Source organism: Homalodisca vitripennis, chromosome 1, assembly GCF_021130785.1.
Source record: "Homalodisca vitripennis isolate AUS2020 chromosome 1, UT_GWSS_2.1, whole genome shotgun sequence".
In the NCBI taxonomy this organism is placed as follows: domain Eukaryota; kingdom Metazoa; phylum Arthropoda; class Insecta; order Hemiptera; family Cicadellidae; genus Homalodisca; species Homalodisca vitripennis.
The window spans coordinates 77,009,025-77,034,257 of NC_060207.1; the positions used below are offsets into that span (position 1 = coordinate 77,009,025).

Below are 25,233 nucleotides of genomic sequence, written 5' to 3' on the forward strand. Positions count from 1 at the left end.
TTTTCAAATATAATGATGCAGCATCAACTGCCATCATAGTAAACAGGATGGTACCTTTACGAAAAGTAAATGGAGATTAAGCAACAAAATGTCAAATTATTCTACTAGCTATCGGACTACAGAGCAAATTGTCATTAACCAGAAAGAGTAAAAGTATAGAATAAATCTGCTACTAAAAAAATTCAGTAAAACTTTCAGGGGGTTTGAATTATACAGTAAATTATACAGCTTTATATAAAAGACAATTATTTTTACATTAGTATTTCTCAAGGATTTTTATTGATAGATTAATATCTAATACCCTGATGTTTGTTACAGCACATTACAAATTCTAATATAATAACTCTTTTTACAGTGTTTCACTTATCCATATAAAATAAGTAGATTTATACATACTGCTTAGTATTGAGAGACGTCACTTGATTAACGATTACGGCTTCATCGACCTCTCCAATAGTCGGTTGTCCGTCTGACAAGAAGACAATGAGAGGGAGAGGGGAGTCACTCTCGGCCTTCCATTGGTCGGCACCGAGGTTGGCCAGATCCACCGCTGTTTTTAGCCCTCCCATCAGGTAAGAGCCTTAACATAACATTATAACTCATTCAACATAAATAAATCATTTCATTCAACATCGTATTTGTTCAATAACATTTGTAAATGACAAGGAGGTTGACTGAGTGCACGCCAGATCTAGCTCACTCAGGGGACCGTGGCTTTTGAGGAAATAAGGACGTTTTCCAAAACGAATAAATGTTAAAAAAAAAGTTGAAACAAACCTCCCAGTTCTGCTTCTTTGAGATATTTGAGTGCAAGTTCCACATTAGCAGGAGAAGCTTCCACCAAGAACTGTGGGGACAAAGTATCGGTCAGATTGTGCTCAGACTTGAGCATCTCTTCTCTGTCGACTTCATCTTGCGTATCTGGACCTTTCCTGTACAGAGTGCTGGGTGACCAGGCCTGCAATTTAACACAATTACTAGTTCTGTATAAACATATATCTCCCGTAAAAGTATTTAATCAACTCATCAAACCTTATCAGCCTTATTCAAATCCTTTGATAAGATTTTATACTTTTTATGAAACCTTGAACGGACTTAACCAAACATATTGATCTAGATTGAATGGGAGGGACGTGCTGTAGGCAATGATCACTTGATCATTTTAGATTTAATCAAATTTTCATTAATTGTGATCGATGACTTTTCAGTGGGATGTGATATGAAGGAGAATGTATTCCCTTGTCTGATTAGGGTGATAGCAACAAATTTATCAAAAGTAAAAATATTAACACCTGATGTAATCTGAATTATAGTATTATATAAGTATTAATCTGAATCGTTCAGATCTCTCTCGTAAATGTTTTGGAAGAGTTTAATTATATAATAAACTAGCGGACCCGGCGCGCTTCGCTGCGCATTTCAATAAGTTTCCCGCGGCTTCGCACGCAATTTCCCGTTGAAAACAGTACACTATATTCACTTATTCATTTTCTATCACATTCTAAACATTGCTGAGATAATTGATAGTCGTTCCTTCGTGAGCTTCTTGGGCGCATTATGAAGGTATGTACCACATTCCTGATACTTCTGTCAAAAAAAAACAACTAAGGTTGATTTTATAACATTCTTTATATTTGTAGCCAACGTAAGATAGTAATTATGATATCTGCATTGCTCTTCTGATCAAGCATGAGCATGGTTTATATTAAATAAATATTGCAGTTAAAGGTGAATTTTTACGTCAAATTTGAATTGTATTATCTGAATAGTAAAGTCTATGTTTTAACAGTGATTGCAGAAACAGTTTAAACAAAATTTGTCGTTTTCTCTTAAGCTTACTCTATGCTTTAAAACTATAAGTGTAGTAATTAAATTATATATAAATATATTTTTTGTCGCATTATATATGTTTACAAAGAACAGCTGATTAAAAATTTGAAAAGACTCTTTCACTTAATAACATATGTTTTCTGCAATGCATTTCTTACGGGTATTTCTGTAACCAGTGGGGCGGAATCCTGAATCGGGAAAGGGATAAAAAGTATCCTATAACCTTCTACAGATCAAGACGAACAAATTAAAAAAAAACATTAGGCGAATCCGTCCAGCCGTTTGTGAGTGATGCTGTTACACACGAACAGTTTCATTTTTATATAATAGACTAGCTGTTTCCCGCGGCTTCGCACGCGTCTCTTAAGCTTTGCCCGTATATTTCTTTGCCTTCAAATAGTGTTTGGCTATTTAATAAACGTAACTGTGTCGTAATTGCAGTTCATAATGTGCAGGCGCTTTGATAACTGTTATATCTTGCAGTACAGCCTGGTGGTGAGTTACATCAATGGGCATTGCATATAAACCTTCTACATAGAAAAATACAAATTTTCATAGTGATCGGTCCAATAGTTTCTGAGTATATAAAGGACAAACACACAAACATTCATTTTTATATATTACTATAAGTGTAAAGAAATTTAAAATAGTAATTAAATTATATATAAATATATTTTTTGTCCCATTATATATGTTTACAAAGAACAGCTGATTAAAAATTTGAAAAGACTCTTTCACTTAATAACATATGTTTGCTGCAATGCATTTCTTACGGGTATTTCTGTAACCAGTGGGGCGGAATCCTGAATCGGGAAAGGGATAAAAAGTATCCTATAACCTTCTACAGATCAAGACGAACAAATTAAAAAAAAAAATTAGGCGAATCCGTCCAGCCGTTTGTGAGTGATGCTGTTACACACGAACAGTTTCATTTTTATATTATAGATCACAATGTTTCCTAAACATTTGTAGCACTAGCTCCATGAGTAAATTGGTTTGCGTTGTTTTCTTATTTCAATCTTTAGTTTTAATATGTACCTTAAATAAGAGCTAGGTTATTGTGAACATGCAGTAATGTATACTATACCTGTTTATTTAGTATTGGAATTGTATTTTTACAGCCATTTAAACAATAAATTTCACATATAATCTGGCGTTTCTGTGGGTAAACGACAAAATATTTATCACCTAACGTATTAACATTGAGATGATAATAACTTATACAAATATTTTTGATGGGTTTTTTTACCTTGTTGGTTGCAAAACTAATAGATCTTTTAGTTGCTTTCGTTATAGTAGAATTCGACACATACAAATCACAGCTCTTAGTTTTAAACAATTTTATACATTTAAACATTCCTAACAATTAATTTATTGCATATCATTCAATCAAATCTCCAATCTCATATATGTATATATATATATATATATATATATATATATATATATATCGAATCAAGAGAACTCGATTGATTGATATAAATACATCAATGACTCCAAGTTTGATCCATACTATAAAACTCCTATTATAAAATGCATAATAGCTACTAAAACTCAGGGTCGTAGTGTCCAAGATAACTGGTATAATTTTACTTCATCTCAAAGATTAGTAAGTTATATAGTATCATAAAATATAGTAGAGATATAAGAGGGCAGATTAACTGTTCCGGGAAGTGGTAGTAAATGAAAATGGTAGAATAATGATATATATACTAAAACTAAGAAATATATACTTGGACATGTTATAGAAGGTTATCACCTACTATTCCTAGTATTATTTGAGGTCGATCGTTCAAATAATGTTTTATTATGTAAGTGTCTTAGAGTTTGAATCAACTTATTAATGTACAATATTATAAAAATAAGAACTGACCTCAGCAAAACTCTGGGCAAGGACAATGCTGAAATAATCTTTAGCGCTAAGGTATGGCAAGATCACGTCCATGGCTTGCTTGAATTCTTCAAATTTTTCCCCTTCCATGGAATAACTGTAATCAATGACGAAGATAACGTGCTTCTTCAAACTTGGGAGAGCCTCGACTGCGAAGAAATCAGCGAAATAATGTCCATCGTCAACCTGCAGTAAATTGTAGGTAAATAATCTAGTTGACTATATCATTTAAACTAAACAAATAAATATTTCATTCAATTATGTTATGATTTAAATCAAAACATACGTGACTTACATCCATTACAATATGATATCGTATTAGTTTCATTACACTTGTCGGATGCTCAATTACATTATTTCCATGAATCCACATATCTAATGTTATCAACTAGAATAAACAATGAGATTGTTGACGTGACGTAAGGGGAATGCATTTGCGCACGGAGTGTGGGACTCCCTTGCGGACTACCCACTAAACCCCCTACGGGCCACGGAGGGCCCAGGCCGGAACTCTTTCGGATGACATCTTGCCTGGTCCGTGTGTCTTATGTCCCAACCAGGACAAAGCTACTTGTTTCGGAAGCTAGGGGTCAGCCAGGCATCCGTCTTTACGCTTCTGATGAAGGATCGCATGTACATGAGTGGTGACTGCATTCCAGGCGTCCTCACTCTGCAGCATCATCTCCACAATGGTCTCTGCCGAAACATCGCCAACTGTGGTGGCGAGCGTTCGCCTGGCCTCGGTGAAGCGCCCGCAAGCGAAGAAGGTGTGATGAACATCATCATCTTCCCCCGGGCAGTAAGCACACCGAGGCGACCTGCCTTTTCACATCCTGTAGAGGTACTTCCTAAAGTAACCGTGCCCCGTCAGGAACTGACACAGGTAGAAATCTATCTCCCCGTGGCCACGATCTATCCAGGATTGAAGCTCTCGAATGAGACGGAAGGTCCAACGACCGTCCGATCCTTCCGTCCACCTCCGCTGCCAAACCTGCAGAGTCTCCACCCTCGCACCACCCACATCATTTCTAATTGGCAATGTCAATTTTTTCATTGTTAACATGACATTGTTAACAACGACAAAATTGACATTGCCAATTAGAAATGATGTCAACTATTTAACTCAGTACCTAGTAGGTTTGAAGTAAGTTCAAGATCTGTACTGCAGCACCACACGGATGAAAATATATTTTCCTTGGTGATGTAAACCTGATGATATCACCAGTAAAAAGGGCGAAGGATGGATATTTGAGTCTATCATTTTAAAACACTATTAGTAATTGATAGTATCATATGACAGTATCAATGGATAAGGATTGATACTTTTAACTGACTAAGGAAAAATAAATTTCTGAAGATAAATATGGTTAAAGCTTGGAATGAAAATGGCAGAGTGTAGTTTTAGTGGTGAGTGTACCGTAAGTGTGAATAAGGTTCAACGGGTCAGTTCTTTGTAATGTGTTGAAAAACAAAATAAACACATTCCAATTGAAATTTTTTTAGTATTCAGAGTTTACAGACGACTTTCACATTTAAGAAAAGGGAATCATCTGGGCATTTTTAACTCCAGTAATGAAACGCACGTTGAGATCTGCATTTTAAAATACAATACAGACTACTTTTGGATGTAATCGGGAGGTCCTGTTAGTGTTGCGTTTTGTATTTTATCAATCCTCATTTAATATTTATGATTACAAAGATACCGAGGATAATACATGTCACTCAAATCCTTAAGCATTTTCAATCGAAACAAACTGTTACCCACAATTAACTGTTATGTTTATATAAACTACTGACCAAGTACGGCTCAGCGTGTTCCAACCGATCAAGATTATATTGGACAACAATCTCGCCCTGGATTCCCTTGGCGTTCATGGCTCTCTGTTGATCGGCAGATGGTGCCCAGACAATCACCTTACTCTGGGGACTCTTGTTTTCTATTGTTGCAATCTCACTGTCTGAAAATTAAAATTTGTTAACTTCTTAAAGTGTCGGTGCATAATTTTACTGTACTTCTATACAAACAAGGTTTTAAATAACTTATAAACCACGTAACATATTTCAAATGTTATTCAACTCAAACAACTTCACTTATTTTAAAGCTATGCAAAACACACACTATTATAACTGCGTGTTAACAGTTTTTTCTAGTGTTTTCAGTGCCCAGTCCGTCTTCCAAAAAACAAGGTGTTTTATTAATATCACACACTTAAAGGCTCTCATTAAATCTCTATTAAAGACCTGTCAAACGAGGGTTGAAGGAAGATTTCTGAAGATAACTATGGTTAAACTTTGGAAAGTAGTTGGATGTTTTCCAAATAGTAATTTAGTACTAGTAAATACTGTTTTTGAGGGGGTCCTTTCTGTGTCAATGACATTTTAAGTGATTTACAAACGGCTAATCCTTTTGCCAAATTGTATTGACCTCTTTGAAAAACCCGTTACCTCTTAGTTAAAGAGCTTCAGCCCTGCCCTTAAGCTAAGGTGGTCATAAAGTCATTCATCTTGCCGCATGCGGCATATTGACACTTATTACATGTCTTAATTTATTTCAGCAAATAAATCCATAATGAAGTGCTTGAACACTCTTGCAGAAGAAAGTCTCAGTTTTATTTGAAAAAGTACCCTACAACTTTGTCTTGTGGATTCAGATAGATCTTATATTTCTTATACAGTTCCATAATAAAAAACTTACCCTTGTCGTTGTCCCTCGAAAAGACGTTACTAAATCCGTGGAACTTAAGCACTTTCAAATATGTGATTATAGTTGGCTCCTCAATGTTGACTGTCACTTTCAAATCATCAACGATCTATGGAACACAAATATTTTATGAAAATTCAAGTTTAAAATTGAAAAAGCTATTGGGTAACACAAGTGGTTCTCGTAAGAGGAGTATTTAGTAAAAAGAATTATTAAAAATATAATTAATCAAGTAATATTTTGGCTGGGCGAAGCGAAGTCATTAAAAATGAACTTAAAACTTCTATTTAACCTTGACACCGATTATATTACTAATAGTACTAAACGCACTATACTGATAGTAACCTACATTAATTTACATTTCATTGCAAAAGCTTTCAATTTCATTAGGTAATTCTTTTGATTCATTATTTTACAAAGCTGTACAGTTAATCAGGATAGTCTGTATCCAGAAGAAACTGTATTGTTTTGTAATTGAAGCTGTACTGCTAAAAATTAATTAATTTGCAAAACGATCCTGGAAAGTCATAATTTAAATTAATTTATCGGAAAGACTTTGGAAAGGAAGAGAATAAAATGCTACTGAGTCCGAAAATACATGTGTCCTAGTAGATTAGATCACTGCGAAGTCACTATCAACATTAAATATATTCACTTCATAATAATATTTTTTATGATGTTCTTGCATTAAGATTTAAAAGATTTAAACTAAGGGTGAAACATCGAATTTCAATGATCATAATCAGCACTGTTATAGAATAAAAACTTAATTGGAATAACAGTAATTATACATGTCCTTATTAGGTGGGTCTATAGTTTGATAATTTAAACACTTATAAATAAATTGTTATATTCTTATTAGTAATCTTCTTTACACAAGGTGATTCACGAAGATATGCAGAAACTGTGGGAGCTCGTTGTTCATGCAAAAATGATGAAAAAGGTTTATATAAAAATGGGTCCGGAAATGCTTCGTTAGCGAGTAGCGGGCCAAATACTTCGCTCGGATTTAAACTCACCATTTTAGTACTTACTCTTAAGAGTAGTTTATCTTTAGAAAAACAGTGTCAATTCTAAAATTAGAGTGAAAAACACATTGTTTTATCTTTGGGTAACAATAATTTTGTCATTTCACAAAAACATATCAAAATTAAAAATAAAACTTGTAGAAAATTTTATTTTGAATAAAACGGTGTACATAAAGTTCACAGAAAGCGAATAAATGGTTGATAAAATAAATTCTCATTCATAACAGTATAATACGCCTTTAAAATTTTACTGACAAAAAATTCCCTATTAAAAAATGTAAGTGCTGTTAAGAAATTGTAAATTTTAATTTTAAACGAAAAACTATTTATTAGAGGAGATTACTTTAGCAGCAGTGCATTAAGGTACAGCTGGCTTACTGTGCAGGGTTATCTAATTTGATTAAAAAAAAAAAAAACAGAATTATGTTTTGCAGGAAGTTTTTACTTCAAAAGTTGGCAATGCAATAAGCAGCTATTCAATAATTATATGATTTAAATTGTAGAATTGAAATAAGTTTTAGAGCTAAGAACTGAGTTACAGTCTATTTGCGTATTGTTCTGTTTGTAGTAATTGAGTTTCAGTCCGTGTAAGTATTGTCTTGTCTGTAGTAAATATCGAATTATTGGAGTAGTAATGCCACACTTATTTAGAATACGCTGATATTGGGGTGGTGCTGCTGCTGAAGAATACAAACGTTACCTTTACCGCAGCATTCCAAATGCCAGCACAGTTAATGCTTTCTTATGTTAAGGGAAACTGGATCACTTCCTAGCGCAAAGTTCCAGTATGACCGCTCTTACCAACATGATATTATCGTAGAAGAAAACATTGTTGCTGCTGTTGAACATAGTCCAGCTATTAGTACAATATGCATTTCTAAACGGTTCAGGGTTACGTAAAGTAAAGTATGGAGAACACTCAATAATACGAGGCTCTATCCATACCTTAAACAACAAATACAGCATTTACATCCAGGAGGCAATACCCATCGCTTGGAGTACTGCATTTAGTTAAACATTCATCGTCGACTTTTTAAGTATATTTTATTTACCGATGAGTTACAATTCACTCGTGGTGATATCAACAATTTACAAAACCAACATTCATGGGCAGAAGTGAACCCTCATGCAGCAATCGAACGTAAATTTTAACAGCGTTTTAGCATTAACGTATGGTGGTATTATTCACGATCAGCTGAATGAGCCATTTATTTTTAAAGAGTACTTAGCAGGTCAGACATACATAGTACAGTATCTCCAAGAAGAATTACTGACATTGCTTGAAGATGTTTTGTAACGCGAAGTCAGCTGTACTTCCAAAATGATTTTTAAAAAAATGTTTCCACCTTTACTTGAATTAACATCCAAATAAATGGATGGTTTGTGGAGGTTCTATGTACTGGCCATCCAAGTTACCAGATCATATGCCGTTGGATGTTTGCATATATGTATGGATGAAGCAGAAAGTTTACGAGGTCAAAGTTAATTCCCGTGTGGCGTTACTTGGACGTGTTGATAAAACTTTTACGTAGCTAAAGGAACGCCCTGTTTAATTATATGGAAAGCAACCAAACACATTCTTAAACGACCTAAAAAATGCATTGAAGTCGGCGAAGACACCTTAGAAAATGTATTGTAATTTGGTTGGGTTTAGATTTAATGTTTTTTAGTTGTTTTACTTTGTACTCTTATGAATAAAAATAATTTAATCAAACATCTATTCACCCTTTGTGTACTTTAATTACACCGTTTGGTTCAGAATAAAAGTTTCTACAAATTGTATTGAAGTTTTTTATATGTTTTTTGTAAAATAACAAAGTTACTGGTGCCAAAATTTAAAAATGTATTTTTTCACACCTTTTTTGTATTTGACATTGGCTACCTTCATTATCATAAGAATTCATACCTGTTTTTACTACTAACTTCTTACACTATTTTACATTGCTATATCTTCTATTTGAACCGTTACATCTACTCCACAACTTTATAACTGATCACCAAAGAATTCATGTAAGATATATTAATGTCATTAACTAAGACGCAGGGAAGAAAGATGTAACTTCTTATCTATTTCATTTCCATAAGTATAAAAGTTTTGTTAAATTCTAATTTTCTGTGACTAGGAAAAATAACGCTTTACTCTTTGTTTTGTAAAAATAAACACTATTTGAACAAAGTGGGATAGGTTTTTAGTGATAATTTTCTCAATTCAGCAGTGTTAATATGTTGTACAGTAGCTCACCTGTTGAGGGTTGACATGGATTTTGTGTGAGTAGATCTCCAAGTGTCTGGACAATAACTCTTCGTAGGTCAGTTTGAAGGTCACCTCCGCTTTTGCCTCCACATTGACGAGAACTGCGAACTGGTTTGCATCTCTTACACTGTACATGAAGAGGATAAGTTGATACAGATGAACTATCCTTACTTTTAATTAATCAGAATTAACATGGCTAACGGCATGAGCCGAAGGATTTCATTGTTTTACAGAGATGATTTCGTCATATCCCAGGCATTCATTATATTCCAGCCGTTCTTTATATCGCAGACCTTTCGTCATACCATAGGTTCTTATTATATGCCAGATCCTTCGTTATATTACAGACGCTATCGATCTATATCCAAAATCCCTCATTATATTACAGATTTTCTCGTTATACTCCAGAAGTTTACTGTATACTCCAAAATACCGCTGCTCTTGTTACATCCTAGACCCCAGTTATACCACTGACTACCATTAGTTTCCGGGCTCTTCTTTTTACTTTATATACATAACCGTAAATGTTAAATAATCATTGTTATAAACAAATAATATAATAAATATATAACAATAATGAGTCATCAAACAAATAGAACACATTAATATTGTATGATATTTCATTTAAAATTTATTTAAAAGTGCATTTGAAAGTGCTTTTTTTTAATAAAAACAATTTAAATAATTTACCATTTATCTTGCATTTTTATCTTATTTAGATCATTATTTAGCACATTTATCTTATTTAGAGTAATTTTAAGTTTTCGATATTGAACAATATTCAATACACTCAAAAAATACAAAACAAACTGGTTTCAATACAAATAAACTTACAATACAGAGAGCACATCTTCTCCAAACTCCTTGTCAAGGTCTTTAACGTCTTCGTTCTTGTGTAGTGTAGCTTTAACCTCTCGGCCATTCTCTTCACTGCAGACAGAAATAAGATGATATATATTAAAGTAGAGCATCATCCTATCTTTTATTAAACAAGGTACGGCACTATGTGTTGCGTAACAAGCTTAACGGAAACTGCATACAAATTTCAAATCTATTGCTCATATCATGCTTGAGATGTTTTTAGGACAGATAAACAGACAGGTTATATAAAAGAACTTTTTACATCCCCACGGGGGACAAAATATAAATAGTGTAGTCTACTGAGTGGTAGGCTTCAATGACGCTCAATAGCATAGTTGGACATGCACTTATTCTTATCTATGTTCAAATGAAGTTTCATACAAATTTTGAAGTGTAGAGATGAGATATTTTTTTAATATCACACGATACGTTCACATTTTGTTCATTAAGTTCTGGTTATATAGCAGTGTTCAAATAGTAAGATAAAAGTTCCGATGAGCTTGGTTACTACAACGCAGCAGTCCACTGAATAAAATCTTGGAACCGACTTTTGATACTGACTTTTTATTCTATTAATTTTTCATTAGTCTATGAATAATAATGCCACTAATGTTAAAATCTCATAACACTGTACTCAGTTCGTTTATAAACTTACTTATTCTACTATTTTTTCATTGCCGTCATGGTCACCCATAACACCAATGTAATAATACTTACTAACGCTCAGCCCTTGGAGTGACATTCATCATCATCAAACTCAGTGTTACTATATTAGTAAATGTCATTTCAGATGTCATTTCATTTTCGATTTATGGTGCGGACAGACAGAGAGAGACAGGAATGAATCTTTTTCAGCGCCTTAAGTGATTCAAATAAAAAGAGGCCAATTCGCTTACGCTCAGCCAATTAAGAATTTGCTTTTCATAAAAGTTAATGAACAAAAATGTATAAAATGTACAATATAATATTTTTAAAACCAACAACCTATTTCCTACCACTGTCATATTTATAGGTTACAATTACTAAATATTATCTTAAATATTCTTACTTCTTTTTTAACAATAATACTTTTTACAGAAAGTATTAATTCCGATCAACTAAATAAAAATAAGTTTTCTTATTATTAAACTTTTTAGGTTGTATTAATAAAAAAAATAAGAAAAATAATATTTTACAATAAAAGAAAAAGTATTAAACATATATGTTCTAGTTAAAATTACAACTTTTATATAATTTGTGCTAATAAAGAATTAATTGTATATCTGAACAGTAGTAGTTTATATCTGAGTGTTAGTGGTAGGTAAATAGCTGTGTGAGGCTGGAGTAAGTCATCGCTGAGGTTTAAGATGCTCCTTGACTGTGAAGGGCTCTCCTGCAGTCTGTTACTCAGTGTGAGTATGGCTGTTATGAAACTGTAGTCTAATGTAAAAAGATTAATGTTAGAAGAATTAAAAGTCATGTTTGGCACCTTTATGTTCTCTGGTTACCACGCAAAGGTCCATTAATGGAGTAATATGGAAGATTTGGATATTCCTCTAATTGCTAATTCCATGTCTAGGAATACATTAAACTGCTGAAATCTTACATCCATTTTAATGAAAATAAAAAACTTAACGATGACACCAGTTGTGACAAAGTATCCAAGATCACATCCCTGTTTGGAATTAGTGTGTTAATTATTGTGTAAGTACAGTTTATTTGACGACTAACTAGCTGTTAATGAAATGATTGCGAAGTATTTTGGACGACACAGAATAAAATAGTTTATTAAGGACAACCCAATAAGATTTCGGTATAAAATTTGGACTCTCTTTAGAGTCAACGGATTAAAAATAATATTTACCTTATATTGTAGCAAAAGAATGGTTTCAGGTGATGCTGGGCCCAAAAGTAGATGAAAATCTATAGACCTTAGTAGAAACGCCAATAAGATACAATGTATATTTTGACAATTCTTTTATCAACTTGAATCTGCTATATGAGTTATATGATCTTTGGGTTGTGATCGGATACAATTATAACCAATAGCTAATTAAATTGTCCACTTTTTTTCTGAAATTATTATAAATTAGTGGAAGAGTGACTTTATTTCTGTGTAGAAAGGACCATTCGCCTTTCATGTTGGCATGATGATAACAGTGTTGTAAAACAGGTCACGAACTTAGCTATTACGTTGAATCAATGCCTTCTGCACAACGGTACAGCAAAGAAGAGATGTCCCGTACGCATCACCAGGGTCATAAAAAAGCTATAGAAGCTCAGTGGTCAGTATGGATCTTCATGATAGAATAGTGTATAATAACAACATAGACATAAAAGGCATAAGGTGGTATTTGCCTATTTTTATTGGAGTTCTTGAAATGTATCTGAATTGTACACAAGAAAGTGTACATAAAGAACCTTTGACTCTTTTGGATTTTTGAAGGGATGTTACTGTGTGTTTTATCTAAACAGTCTATACAATCCTCTGGGTCGTCCTGTACCTAAATGCCAAGTAGAAGAGCCTTTTGAAGATGTCAGATAAAGCAAGAGTGATTAGTTTTTGTTTACAGAGAAGATGTCAAGGAAAAAACTTTTCAATAAAACTACCCACCTATTTCAAAAAGTTTAACACCACTCTATATAAAAATGTATAATTTAAAATAAAGTTTTTGTTCTATATATAGAACAGTGTTTGTTTGGACATAAATATAACATTATCATTACACATGTGAAATTTAGACTTAGTCATCATTTATAACCAAATATTACTTAGATTTAACGATTATACAGTATACAAAATTGGTAGAAAATGGGTTTCATGCTTTGTAAATGATTAGAACAATTACTATTCATTATTACTATTCATTATCACTATTCGTACAATCATAATTTACTGCCAAATTGATATTGTAGCAGAATATATCCCTCTAAAAGTTACCATTTACCAATTATTTTATTGTAGTTTTACAGTACCTTATACTCATTCCATAAAAGCAGAATATACATATATATAGTATGTATATTTCCTATATTTCCTGTTCCCGGCAACAGGGAATATAGGAATACATTTAATAAATAATTTTATTTATTACAATTTACAATTACAATTATTAATACATTTATTACAATTTAATAAATAACAATACCATTTCACTCGATACATCATGTTTTTATAATATTGAGACACTTATTTAGGCTTTGAAGAAGCTGGTTTCGTCTCAGGACTATTCTGATCTTTCCATGGATCTCAGGTGATGAACGGAATAAGAAGATTAATGTTATGAAATTAATATTGCCAATAAAAATGTAATAAGGTCACATGAATAACCTGGGATATACACATTACTTTACTATTGGGATATATACCACAGCTTTGAGCTTTATGGCCGTGCTATAAATGGAACCTGTGATGCTCCGGCGGTTGCTAGCGTAATTCGCATTTCAAACCATGCGACAAGGAGCTCTAGAAATCTCTCCTGACATATTTATTTGTTTCCAGTTAAATATATTCTGGTTGCATCGGATTCGTTCGTCAAGTTTGAGAGGTGTTACATACATGGCAAACTCTGTGAGAAACGCTGAGTCCGGGAAGGTGACGTAGAATGGAACCTTGCTAGCTTTGTCCCCTGTGTTGGCAACCTTGCTGGTGACATGAGTGGTGGCGTAGCGGTTCTTGATATCTGACGTTATGTGCAGGGACTTCACCTTTACAGATTACATAAGCGGTTAAAAACATTATAAACACATTTATTTAAGTGAAGATATGGAACGTCTAAAAGAAAACATAAATTTGATAAGATGAGAGAAGTGATGACATCTTGTTTGTTTCTTGCAAAATTTAAAATAACCTGATTTTAAATTTGACTCACTTGAAATAATGCATTTTAGAGACTTTTGTCATACCTAAAAGAAAACATGATACATTGCATGAAGTTGTCACCTCACAGCAAATAAAAATACAACAATTGTATACCTTAAATATACCTTAAATATATGTACCTTTTATATGTACCTTAAATATTTTAGTTTTTTTAGTTGTGTAAATACCCACGAAAAGAGACGTTAATTTCAGTCATAGATTTGTGACAAAGCCAACTCTATTTGTACGCTGTTTTATGGATAATAGTGTAATATTATAGTGTGAAACTTTAAACTACTAGTTTTGCTTGAATGATATTCTATGATCATAAATAACATGATACTTGTCTTGGAAGGCTTTGCTTTGTAACACTGGTGATTCACTGATATACACTATTTTTATTTATCATTAGTCCATACTATTAAAACAGGGTCTAGAATGAATTAGAAATTATACTTGCACTACTGAGACAAACGCGATTTACCTCATCAGCTTTTAGGTCACTACTCATTATAAATATTTTTGTTTAGTCTCCCAAGCTTTGCCTTTTGGTCTGGTCCATCCAATACATTTGTGAAATAATACAAAAGGGAGGCAGTGGCGATGCATGAAGCCTAATAAACTCGACAGCACTCGGCCGAAAGTGCCTTTGAGCCGGGTACATCATCTCAACCATTAATTGTCCGTTGGTTTTCACGAACTTCTGTATATACAACCAACAAACCAACAAACTTTTAGTATATACTAAAAGTTTTTTTTAATAATGCAGACTGAGCCATAAATCAACATGAAATTACGTAATCTCAGGCATGCACAGTGGAAGTGTTATAAAACAGTTCTTCAACTTCTCTGCCCACGTGAGTACACTTTTAATATTATACCTCATTAAAATCCTCTATATTTTATCAGTTTGCACGTTGGATGTAGGAGAGGCAGACCAGTTTTAGACGTGTGTTGAATAGTTAAATCCCATTAATTTAACCCCTAAGTTTGATATTTATATGAAAATTTCCAAATATTTGAAGTGAAAACAAATGTATATTTGTGAATGAAATGCGATATAAATATAATTCTTAAGTGTAAATACTAGTAGAGATAACTAAAATTGTCAACAGAAATGTATTAACAGTTTTTTTATTTATCTTTAATTATTATCTTAACACCTTTACTAATAAAATTGAAAGCTATCTTTAGTTTGTAGTGTTTCAATATATCAAAGGAATAGGTTATAAATGAGTCACGATAGCAAAAATGCTACCCTTGACCAATAATAAATAACAAGAGGTCAGAAGGATTTATCTTCAACCTTTTACACGGACTGTGATAAATTCATATCTCCAGTTGCAACATTACTAGGTCAATACCATACAAATATGTAAACTGAAAATTGATTAGCAGGTTAAAGGTGTCTTATTTCTGTAAGCTATCAATTTCATTTCCTATTATGATAATCGTGGATTATTTGTCACGAATAGAATATGTCTTTTTAATGTTAGTAGCCGAATGTTTGAGTAAAGGAAATTAAATTGAAACCCATTTTATAATTTATTTAAAGTATTTCAATGGATATATGGATAATTTAGTAATTGATCTAACCAAACAAAATACCTCTTTGAATCGAAAAATAATTATTTATTGAAATATCTTATTCTTTTAGGGAGATCACGTAGATGGTCTGTTTGAATCTGGAGTGCTGTTCAACAAGTAAAGTAAACTTGTTGGTACTAAAATACATTTCTTTATCAAAATTCACTCAGTCACAATAAACACTATAAATTCCATTCGTATGTAATAAAACAATAAATGAACATAAAAATGTTATCATATTTACAATGACGTGTCTGTCGTTGGGTACACAGGTAATTTTTCCAGGAGACGAACGCGCGATGGCGGACAACCTCCGCGGCTACAATCGGGAATTTGAGGTGTACGTTCAATAGTGACCCAGTATAATCAACTTAAAATTAATCGCATTTCACAGAAATTCATTCTATTATGTGTTATATAACTATACCACTTTAAATAATTTATTTTTAGATATTTAAAATAACAAATTTTACAATAAACATTCAGCCAGTCAAAAGCGAAATACTTTTAATATGACTCCCTTTTGTTGGAGTAGACAACCGACTCCGTCATGGAATGATAAATTCAACCCTGCATCATTCATTTTCTCCCAAATTTACATCCTTCTTTTTGATATTAAAAACGCTATTCTTCTTTAACACATATGAAGTATCAATGATCAAATCTGAGGGGAAAGTGGAACGTCTTACTGAGATGCTAAGTTTAAACATTGTCAAAAGGCTATAAATTTATTGTCTGGTCTAGTTTTATCGGATCATCCACCAGTTTTAGTATCCAGTGAACAACTAAAACCACGCCTTATGTAAACTATCAAACAGTAGCAAACGTTGCATACCTAATACACACTCACCACATGGTTAGAGGAGCTCTCCACCACAGCCAGCAGCAGACAAACTGCAAACACTGACCACCACATAGTGCCTGCAACACAGCAGCTGTTTCAATGTGTACATAACATCGGTTACTTTCACCGGCAACCATAACTCCAACTCACCAGTCTTATGGTGGCATTGTAAATACACTGGCTTCATTGAAAATCACAGAATTAGTTTACGGCTGATTTAGAAATAGCACAGCTTTGCCGGCAGTCCCATCTCACCAGTTTGTAGGAATTAGGGATACGCTGGCTTACTCTGCAACGGTAACTGGGAATTGGGAATACAACGATTTTTTGCAGCCCTACATTGTCAACCTTTGTACTAAACAGAATCCATGATTTTATTGGACTTAAAGAATCCTAAACAGTCGTGGATAAGTTTCTGGATACATTAGTAAGCTAATCTTAAATGCAAATTCCAAATTATTGCCGAATTAGTAAGACCGTGAATAAAAAAACAAAATATTTTTTATACGTCAAAATTTTTTAAATTGTTTTACTACCTTTAAAAGAATAATGTTTTGACATTATAATTCCAATGCCATGTTACTGAATATCGGTTTCTTAGGGGTTGAAAATGTTCAGAGTGGAATTATCAAACGATCCTTATCCAGACTTCGAGGAATATGACGATCAGTTTTATATAAAAGTTCCCGTTTGTAATAAAAACTTATCCCTACAAAAATTCTTCATTTGCTAAACAATCACACAAACAACAAAGTGGCTGTGAATATATTTCGAACAACTGAATTATTGAAACGTGCAGCAAAACACAATGCTATCGAGATGTTAGAAAACATTAATTCTTTTATCGATAGCTCCCATATTTTGTATCATATATTTGGTAAAGATCAATACCTACTTGATATTTTAAAAATGAATGAAAGTGAATTCTTTAAAAACGGAAGGCTTCAAATACAGCTTTATGCCTTGCTATGAGAAATTTTAGTATACGCAATAAAAAAATATCTGCTATTTCCCACCCAAATTGTTACATACAATGATTTATATACAACTATGGCAATGAAAGAAACGATCGTGGAGTTACAACACAATTCTGTGAAGAAGTTCTTAATTCTAATACGACGGAATTGTCTGAAGATTGTACTGCTGAAGATTTTGAATAGATGTGAGTCTAATTATGTGCCAGAACGTTTAACATGCTTTCATGAGAACATTTATTTTTTTTTGTGACCTTTCCCATTTATCAAGAACAGCACGTAAAAAATTAAATAACGATGTAACAATTTTTTCTCTTGGACAAGATATGGTATATGCTACTTCGACCACACAATCAAAACTTCCAAGAATATAACTCTGGGTCTAGCTGTTAAGAGCTTATGTAACAACAAATTTATCAAGACATAGTTCAAGATGAAGATACCATGTCTGTTGTATATCCAACTCCCAATGAAATTCCAGAATTCAGCTTCCAATCAAACGGTACATGAAAACAGTTCAAAAGTTTTACCAATACACCGAAAAACTGAATACGCGGAGAGTCTTTAATAAACAAAAATTTGGACATGCGGCCATTAACCATAAAATTAAAAATAGCAACTTGAAGTCAGCTTGACATCTCCTCACTCAATAAAGCACCGGAAAGTTTTAATCTAATAAGTCCATCAAAACAGTTAGCTGTGAATGTTGTCGCATATATCTAATATTTGAATGTAGGTGAGATATCACAGTAAAATATTAGCATATAATGCACTCGTTCAAAACATGTCTTTAAGTAATAATTCTATCGTTTTAAAAACTGTAGAAATGTGCCCACAATTTGCTAGAGAATCTAAAACTGCAAAGTTCCAAAATATTACCGTATGTTTAGTTTACTTATACCTAATAATTTAATTACTCTAATTATTAAATAATATAAAAATTAGATTTGTACAACTATTCAATTGGTACTAAATAACAAAAATTTCTTTAAATACTGTTTTAGAATATTTTATTTTTTATTAAAACTCTTTAAATCATAAAAGATAATGAAAATAATATCATACAGATTACCACAAGCTACAAATATATTGTAAATGTAATACAAATTTTACCATGCCTTCATGTCTTCAAAATATGCCTAAAAGGATTTTGTACGTCTCATATTATCTTCCAGGATATAAGAAAAGCTAAATAAGTCTTTTTAATAATGATAGGTAATTATGTATTACATATAAACCATGAACCCGTACGTAATATTTAGAATGCTAGTGTTGGATACATAAATTGTTGTATTTTGTCTAATCATATAGCCTGTGAAATTTTAATAATAAATATTGGCACAAGGAGTGGAATTTTGCGGGAGTAAATATTACTGATGCTGTAACAAATGGTTCAATAATGAAGAAGCCTGTATTGCCAAGAGGAAAAGGCAATTGCTGCCAACTGTGAAATTGAACTCAATTAAGCGTAGGACGAAACTGAGGTGTGTACTTGGAAACCCCTGAAAATCAATTGAAACTTCCGCTTTTGTTTTGTATACATTTTGACTAAACAAAAGAAACATACACGCGTTACTTTCTTTTAATTATTAAATGTTATTAATTATTTTACAAGACATATTTTAGGGATCGAGCGTTCATAATAAAGTAAATCTAATAAACCAGTATCTTTGATTATGGAACAACCAAAAAATATTTCATTTTTCATTGTTAATCTTACTAAAATAATACCTCAATTATTTATTACCAAATACTTAATCAATGCAAGAAAGTATACATGGATATTTTACGACCTATACGATATATATTGAAGAATACACACACACACACACACACACACACACACACACACACACACACACACACACACACACACACACACACACACACACACACACACACACACACACACACACACACACACACATATATATATATAATTATTATATATATAAAATATATTTCAATAAACATTGAATCGCAAAAAGTACTTGCTCCGCCGGGACTCGAACCCGGATCTCTCACTTGCCGGGTGAATGTGCTACCATTACACCACAGAGCCCTCACTTTTTACGATTCAATTATTTTGTATTTGGCCGTTTCTTTCACATATTATGTGTTTAAATAACCAAACTAACATATGATCGGAAGACCAAATACCTGCCAAATGACTTCTATTTACATATATTGAATTATATATATGTATATAATATATATAATTCAATATAATGTTCTGTGTTGGCAGGCTTAAAACCTTTGCTTTAAATTATCCCATAAAAATAAATCTAAAGTTTTTAAATCTGGCGATCTTGGTGGCTACCGTATTGCTCCCCTACGTCCTATCTAACGATTGGGAAACTTTCTGTCCAGCAGCTCACGTATTTGTAGTGCATAGTGAGATGGTACCCCATGCTGTTGATACCATACTGTTTTATAACTCTGGCACAACACAGTTATGTAAAGCCGGTATAATTAATTATATCTCTCAACATTAATTCATATGGAACCTTAAAGCTCCTGTAGCAATTTCACCTTATAAGGATGATAGTGGTTATATCTTAACATTTGTAACACTGAAAATTGGCTTATCCATAAAAAATGCTGTAGCTTTTGTTGATGTGTGTGGCTCTTCGACGAAACTCTGTAATTAATAAACTCTATCGATTTATCTTCGTTTATAGCAGATTTAGGTCTACCACTTCTTTCACAGCCATTTACACTGCCACTTTCTTTGACACGAAGGACTGTTCTACGTGACTTGTAGAACGTAGGACGTGTTTGGACTGTTCTACATAACGTTGGACTGTTCTGCATAACTTGTAGAATGTATGACGTATTTAGACTGTTCTGAATAATGAGGGACTGTTCTAGATAGACTTTGATATTGGTGGCCTGTTCGAGAAATTGTCAATACATAAATGCACAACTTGATGAAATGTTCGTAAATGGTCACCACATCCCCTCATGATAAGCAGCGTTATTCTTTTACTTTCAATCAGAGACATCACAGATACAAAATACACCACTAGTCAAAGTTGATAAAAAGTGTGTTAGAAACCAATTTCACTGTAAAAATCTGCACATACTTCACAAAGATCATTTTTGTAACATTTAAAAATAACTTAAGTTTCCTGTCTGAACATATTGTATAATCACATTTTATAAGATAAACAATGAATTGCTTTCACTTTTTATTTCACTTACTAACAAGAATGTAAAGGCTAATGACTTTTCAAGAATAATACACTATCTCGGAAATTCCATTTTTTGTAATCATTGTTCCCAACACACAAAAACTAATTCATTGAACCAATGAAGAAACTCAGTTAATATATCCGGATATGTTTAGAAGCTAAAACGCAGCCATTTTGGATAGAGTAAACCTTTTGAGGTCCGGTTTGTGGCATCTACTAAATTTTGATGCCAAGACCTTTAACTTGATTTCGTATGATTACGTCTCGACGTATGCTCCAATATAAGATCTTGCGATGAGATTCTTGCGAGCTGTCCCTCTGATGAGGTAAAAATATTGACAACCACAATTATAAAATTATATTTTTATGGATAATATTGATATACCAAGTCTCATTACTTTACAAGAATAATTTTAAAAATCCAGAACTTTTGAAGCATACCGAATATATAACAGAAAAACAAAACAGAAAAGCATTTTAGAATTTTCAGATCATTTACAACAATTTTTATTTGTACATTTGTGTTATATCTTGTAAGATTTCCAGGTGGCAGGCATACACAGGTTTAAGTAGTACAAAAACATTGCAAGAATGTGAGACGAGAGCTATCGTGGTTCTTAATAGACTCAGACTAGACGTAGTACAGAGACAGTGTTTACGCATATAACTGTTCGATTTGTTGGAAACCAATAAAACGTTTCAAGATTAAGGTCATTCGTATTTGGGAAAACAATTTATTTCAAATATTTTATAACATAAATCTAAATTAAACATTTCATAAAGTTTTCAAGCTACATGTATTATTACCTATGTTTCTATAATTCTTAAGGTTTCACAAAGGTGACCGTTTACAGTTATATAAGAATCCAGTTGAACCGCTATTACTGAATATGTTTACAAACATAATTTCAGATTATTTGTAACTAAATCAGCTCTCGTTAAAAGTTTATATACTTATGGAAAATTTTGTTTCAAGGTTTTAAGATTATAGGGATTTTAAATATTTGGAAGTTTTACTATTATATTCACTTGCCAAATTGAGAGTTATTGTTCCATCAGTGCTGTGCAAATTAAGCCCAAGTGTAGAGTGGAAGCCCACTTATGAAATCTAACTTGCTTCCGACGGAGCCCGGGGGTATTTTGTTTATTGGATGCAGATTTTCTGCAAATGATGGAATCGTTGATTAAATAAATAAAAATATATACCACCTACACTATTGAGTAAAATATATTTTATAATTTTGTACCAAAGCGTGTTTACAATCTGTAGCATAAAGTGTTGCTAGGTACACTTACCAATGCAGGAGTGCCGAGCACAGTGCAAGAATACGAGGAGCGGGAGGCTTTATACAGACAGGGTCAGGCAGCGAGTTGGACCATAGCCAGATAAGCATGCAGTTCACTTAATTGGGAAATAGTTATCATTTGACCTATTATCTAGGTAACTGCCCTAACCTTTTCTCGTCTGTTCTGCAGTTTAAACATAATCTGAAAAATCCACGACTAATCAATTATTCCCAGTTTTATATTGTAATTTTTTCTCGAGTTTTGTGCTTTACATACAATTTAAGAACTCTCCAATAAAACAAAAAAACTTAATAAATAAACATGCTTAGTTTTATGGGAGTCTTTCTAACCATAGATTATTAAATAAGAACTTCATGTTTAGATAACACATATCAAAGTACGGAAGTGTTAAATCCGTTTCTAATTCCATGTTACCCAATTATTAGAGTTATCGTTTGACCTATTATATCTAATTGATTTCTCCAACATCCCTGATTTAGCAGACAGTGTAATACTCTAGAAATATTTCACAAATAAATATATCTAACATTTGTAATTTTATTGACTGAGGAGTTTTACATGAACATTACTAAAACCTGCTATTCTATGGCACAGTTTGTGGTGACATACGAAAAACCAATATTTAAAAACTTGAATTATAATAAAAACTGACCATTATATTTTGAAACAAGTCGTATTCGGTGACCGAACTTGAAATCGCTTCTTGTTATTCTGCGTGGTAATGGTTCACTTGTCAAAATAAGACAATAAGAAAGAGGTGACTTTGTCCAGCCGTGAATTTACAAATTCTGAGACTCTAGACCAAGTTTTCATGCAAAAACCTCTCCCCCTTACGTTATCTGAATTTAAAATTATGATATTTAAGAATATAAGTATATCTCCAGTTTTCAATACTGCTTTTTAATAAATAGTTCTGTAGTTTATGAACTATTTATTGAACAGTAATCATTTGGTAATCAGAAATTGAACATTAATCGATCTATAAAATAAATATAGTAATACGGTCCTACATAAAACCTGTTTAATTACAAACACAATCCATTATAATTTATTTAATAAGAGTAAATAGGGTTGGATATAACTATTTTGTTTGTTGTTATATGTTACTTATGTGGTATATTGAACTAACACATTCTGTTTGTAACCTTTGATTGGATGGATGATCCTCCAAAAACCTAGCATGTGACCATACTACTTTAGGTAATGAATTACGTATTTTAATTAATTTGCATAATTACTCTCGGATCAAAATGTTAAGATAGTTAGGTCTGAAAGTTAACCACACACTAACCAGTAGAGCTACAATAACTGGAACTGTATTCTAATTTAGCTTGTTTATTTCTACGTTTATGCACATGCGGCAAATAATTTACAAACAATAATGTTCAGTTTTTATAATAACGAAAAATGGTACTGATTAGGTACTGTTCAACCATAGTGCAACTTTAAAAAATTCATAACTGGGCAACTTGTGATCCGAATGAACCGAGACATTTATTTATACAAAATAAATGTAAATGTATTGTTTTTGAGTATGTAGTTTTAAAATTCTAGGATTATTTTAAAACAGGTACTATTAAATTACTACCTTAATTTTTATTTTTGACCGGGTGGTTGAAAAATTTGACATTGGTTACGTTATGGAGCTTTATCTTATAGCCACAGTGATTATCTTGGTAGTTTTGTAATCACTATTTAAAACATTTAATTTTCAATACAGTTAAACTTGTTGATTTTTATTACTCTTTCATTAATTTACTCAGGCTGGCGCCTGCTCGTTTGAACGCGCAAATCGTCACACTGTCCAAGACGGTATTACGTCGGAAAACCAATTTTCGCCGCATTGTAAACAATTATATTTGAATTCCTCAGCAAGATCTCGACCGTTCGCTTTTATCGATTATTGTTTTCCATATTGGAAGAAATTATATAATTCAGAATCTGAGAATTGAATGGATAATAAACTATAACAAATTATTTAACGACAAAACAATTTATGCTCGATGGACTCCGATTTACGATTGATTGCTCTTTCACTTTAGTAATGATAATAATCGAATTTTTACCCGAAATATTTCTTGTTATGAATTAAAATCCAATATGTCATGAAAAAGAATGGTGGGAGAACTAATTTCATTTACCACAGCGCGGTAGATATACATATGCGAGTTTATTGGCTGTTTTGCGGCTGATAGATTTTAACGATTATTGTTATTTAACTTATATGTGAAGATATCTTCTGATAGTCTCGGATTATAAATTGATTCGAAACAATAATGAGTGGGAGAACAACTCTATCAACACGCGGTAAACAATTAATATATTCGAATTCTACACACATTCTACATGCGACACCTCCTCTCAGCTCGCCGCCCTAAGCTTAGGGTTAGTAGGTCTAGTAATAAATCCGGGACTGACTTTGTCCAGTAGTACGACGTTTACATAAGTACTTTTTATGAGTATGATAATTGGTTTTAAGACTATCAAGCTAAAAGTTGTGATGAGATATAAATTATTGTTTGCTTTTTAACCCTTTCTTATACTCTCTCACATTCATCCCTACCAAAACAAACAATGCTTATGATCAAATTCACTCCTAGGAAACATTTATGTTTCAATTTAACAAAAATCTACATTGTCTGCCTATGCAATGCGAATTGGCTCTCGGGCCTTATATTGTTCTCATTGATCGCACATTGGTCGCACCTTTGTTTTAAATACTCGTACCTTATAAATATAGTTTTGTTACAGCGTGGTTGCATCTCGACCTTTTTATACTTACTTACAAGTAATATTTCAAAGTTATCTTCAATTAATATTTTGAAGGTTATCAACACTGCGTGTATTGATACTGTATCTGTATACTACATATTTAATCAAATTAGAAAAAATACAGGAATGATACTAATACGATTCTGGA

At 32.6% G+C, this 25,233-nt stretch overlaps 1 protein-coding gene across 1 annotated transcript in view; it reads right to left on the reverse strand.

The window, feature by feature from the left end:
- LOC124365100 (inter-alpha-trypsin inhibitor heavy chain H4-like) overlaps positions 1-22,380 on the reverse strand; it is a 34,571-nt gene extending 12,191 nt beyond the window's left edge. The window contains exons 1-10 of the mRNA XM_046821045.1: positions 22,302-22,380; positions 16,844-16,914; positions 14,104-14,252; positions 10,539-10,634; positions 9,693-9,831; positions 6,417-6,531; positions 5,519-5,679; positions 3,704-3,907; positions 778-958; positions 397-580 (exon numbers count right to left, since the gene is read on the reverse strand). Of these exons, the coding sequence (XP_046677001.1) occupies positions 397-580; positions 778-958; positions 3,704-3,907; positions 5,519-5,679; positions 6,417-6,531; positions 9,693-9,831; positions 10,539-10,634; positions 14,104-14,252; positions 16,844-16,909 (1,295 nt within the window). The 5' untranslated portion in view covers positions 16,910-16,914; positions 22,302-22,380. The remainder of the gene's footprint in view (positions 1-396; positions 581-777; positions 959-3,703; positions 3,908-5,518; positions 5,680-6,416; positions 6,532-9,692; positions 9,832-10,538; positions 10,635-14,103; positions 14,253-16,843; positions 16,915-22,301) is intronic.
- Between the last annotated feature and the right edge of the window lie 2,853 nt (positions 22,381-25,233).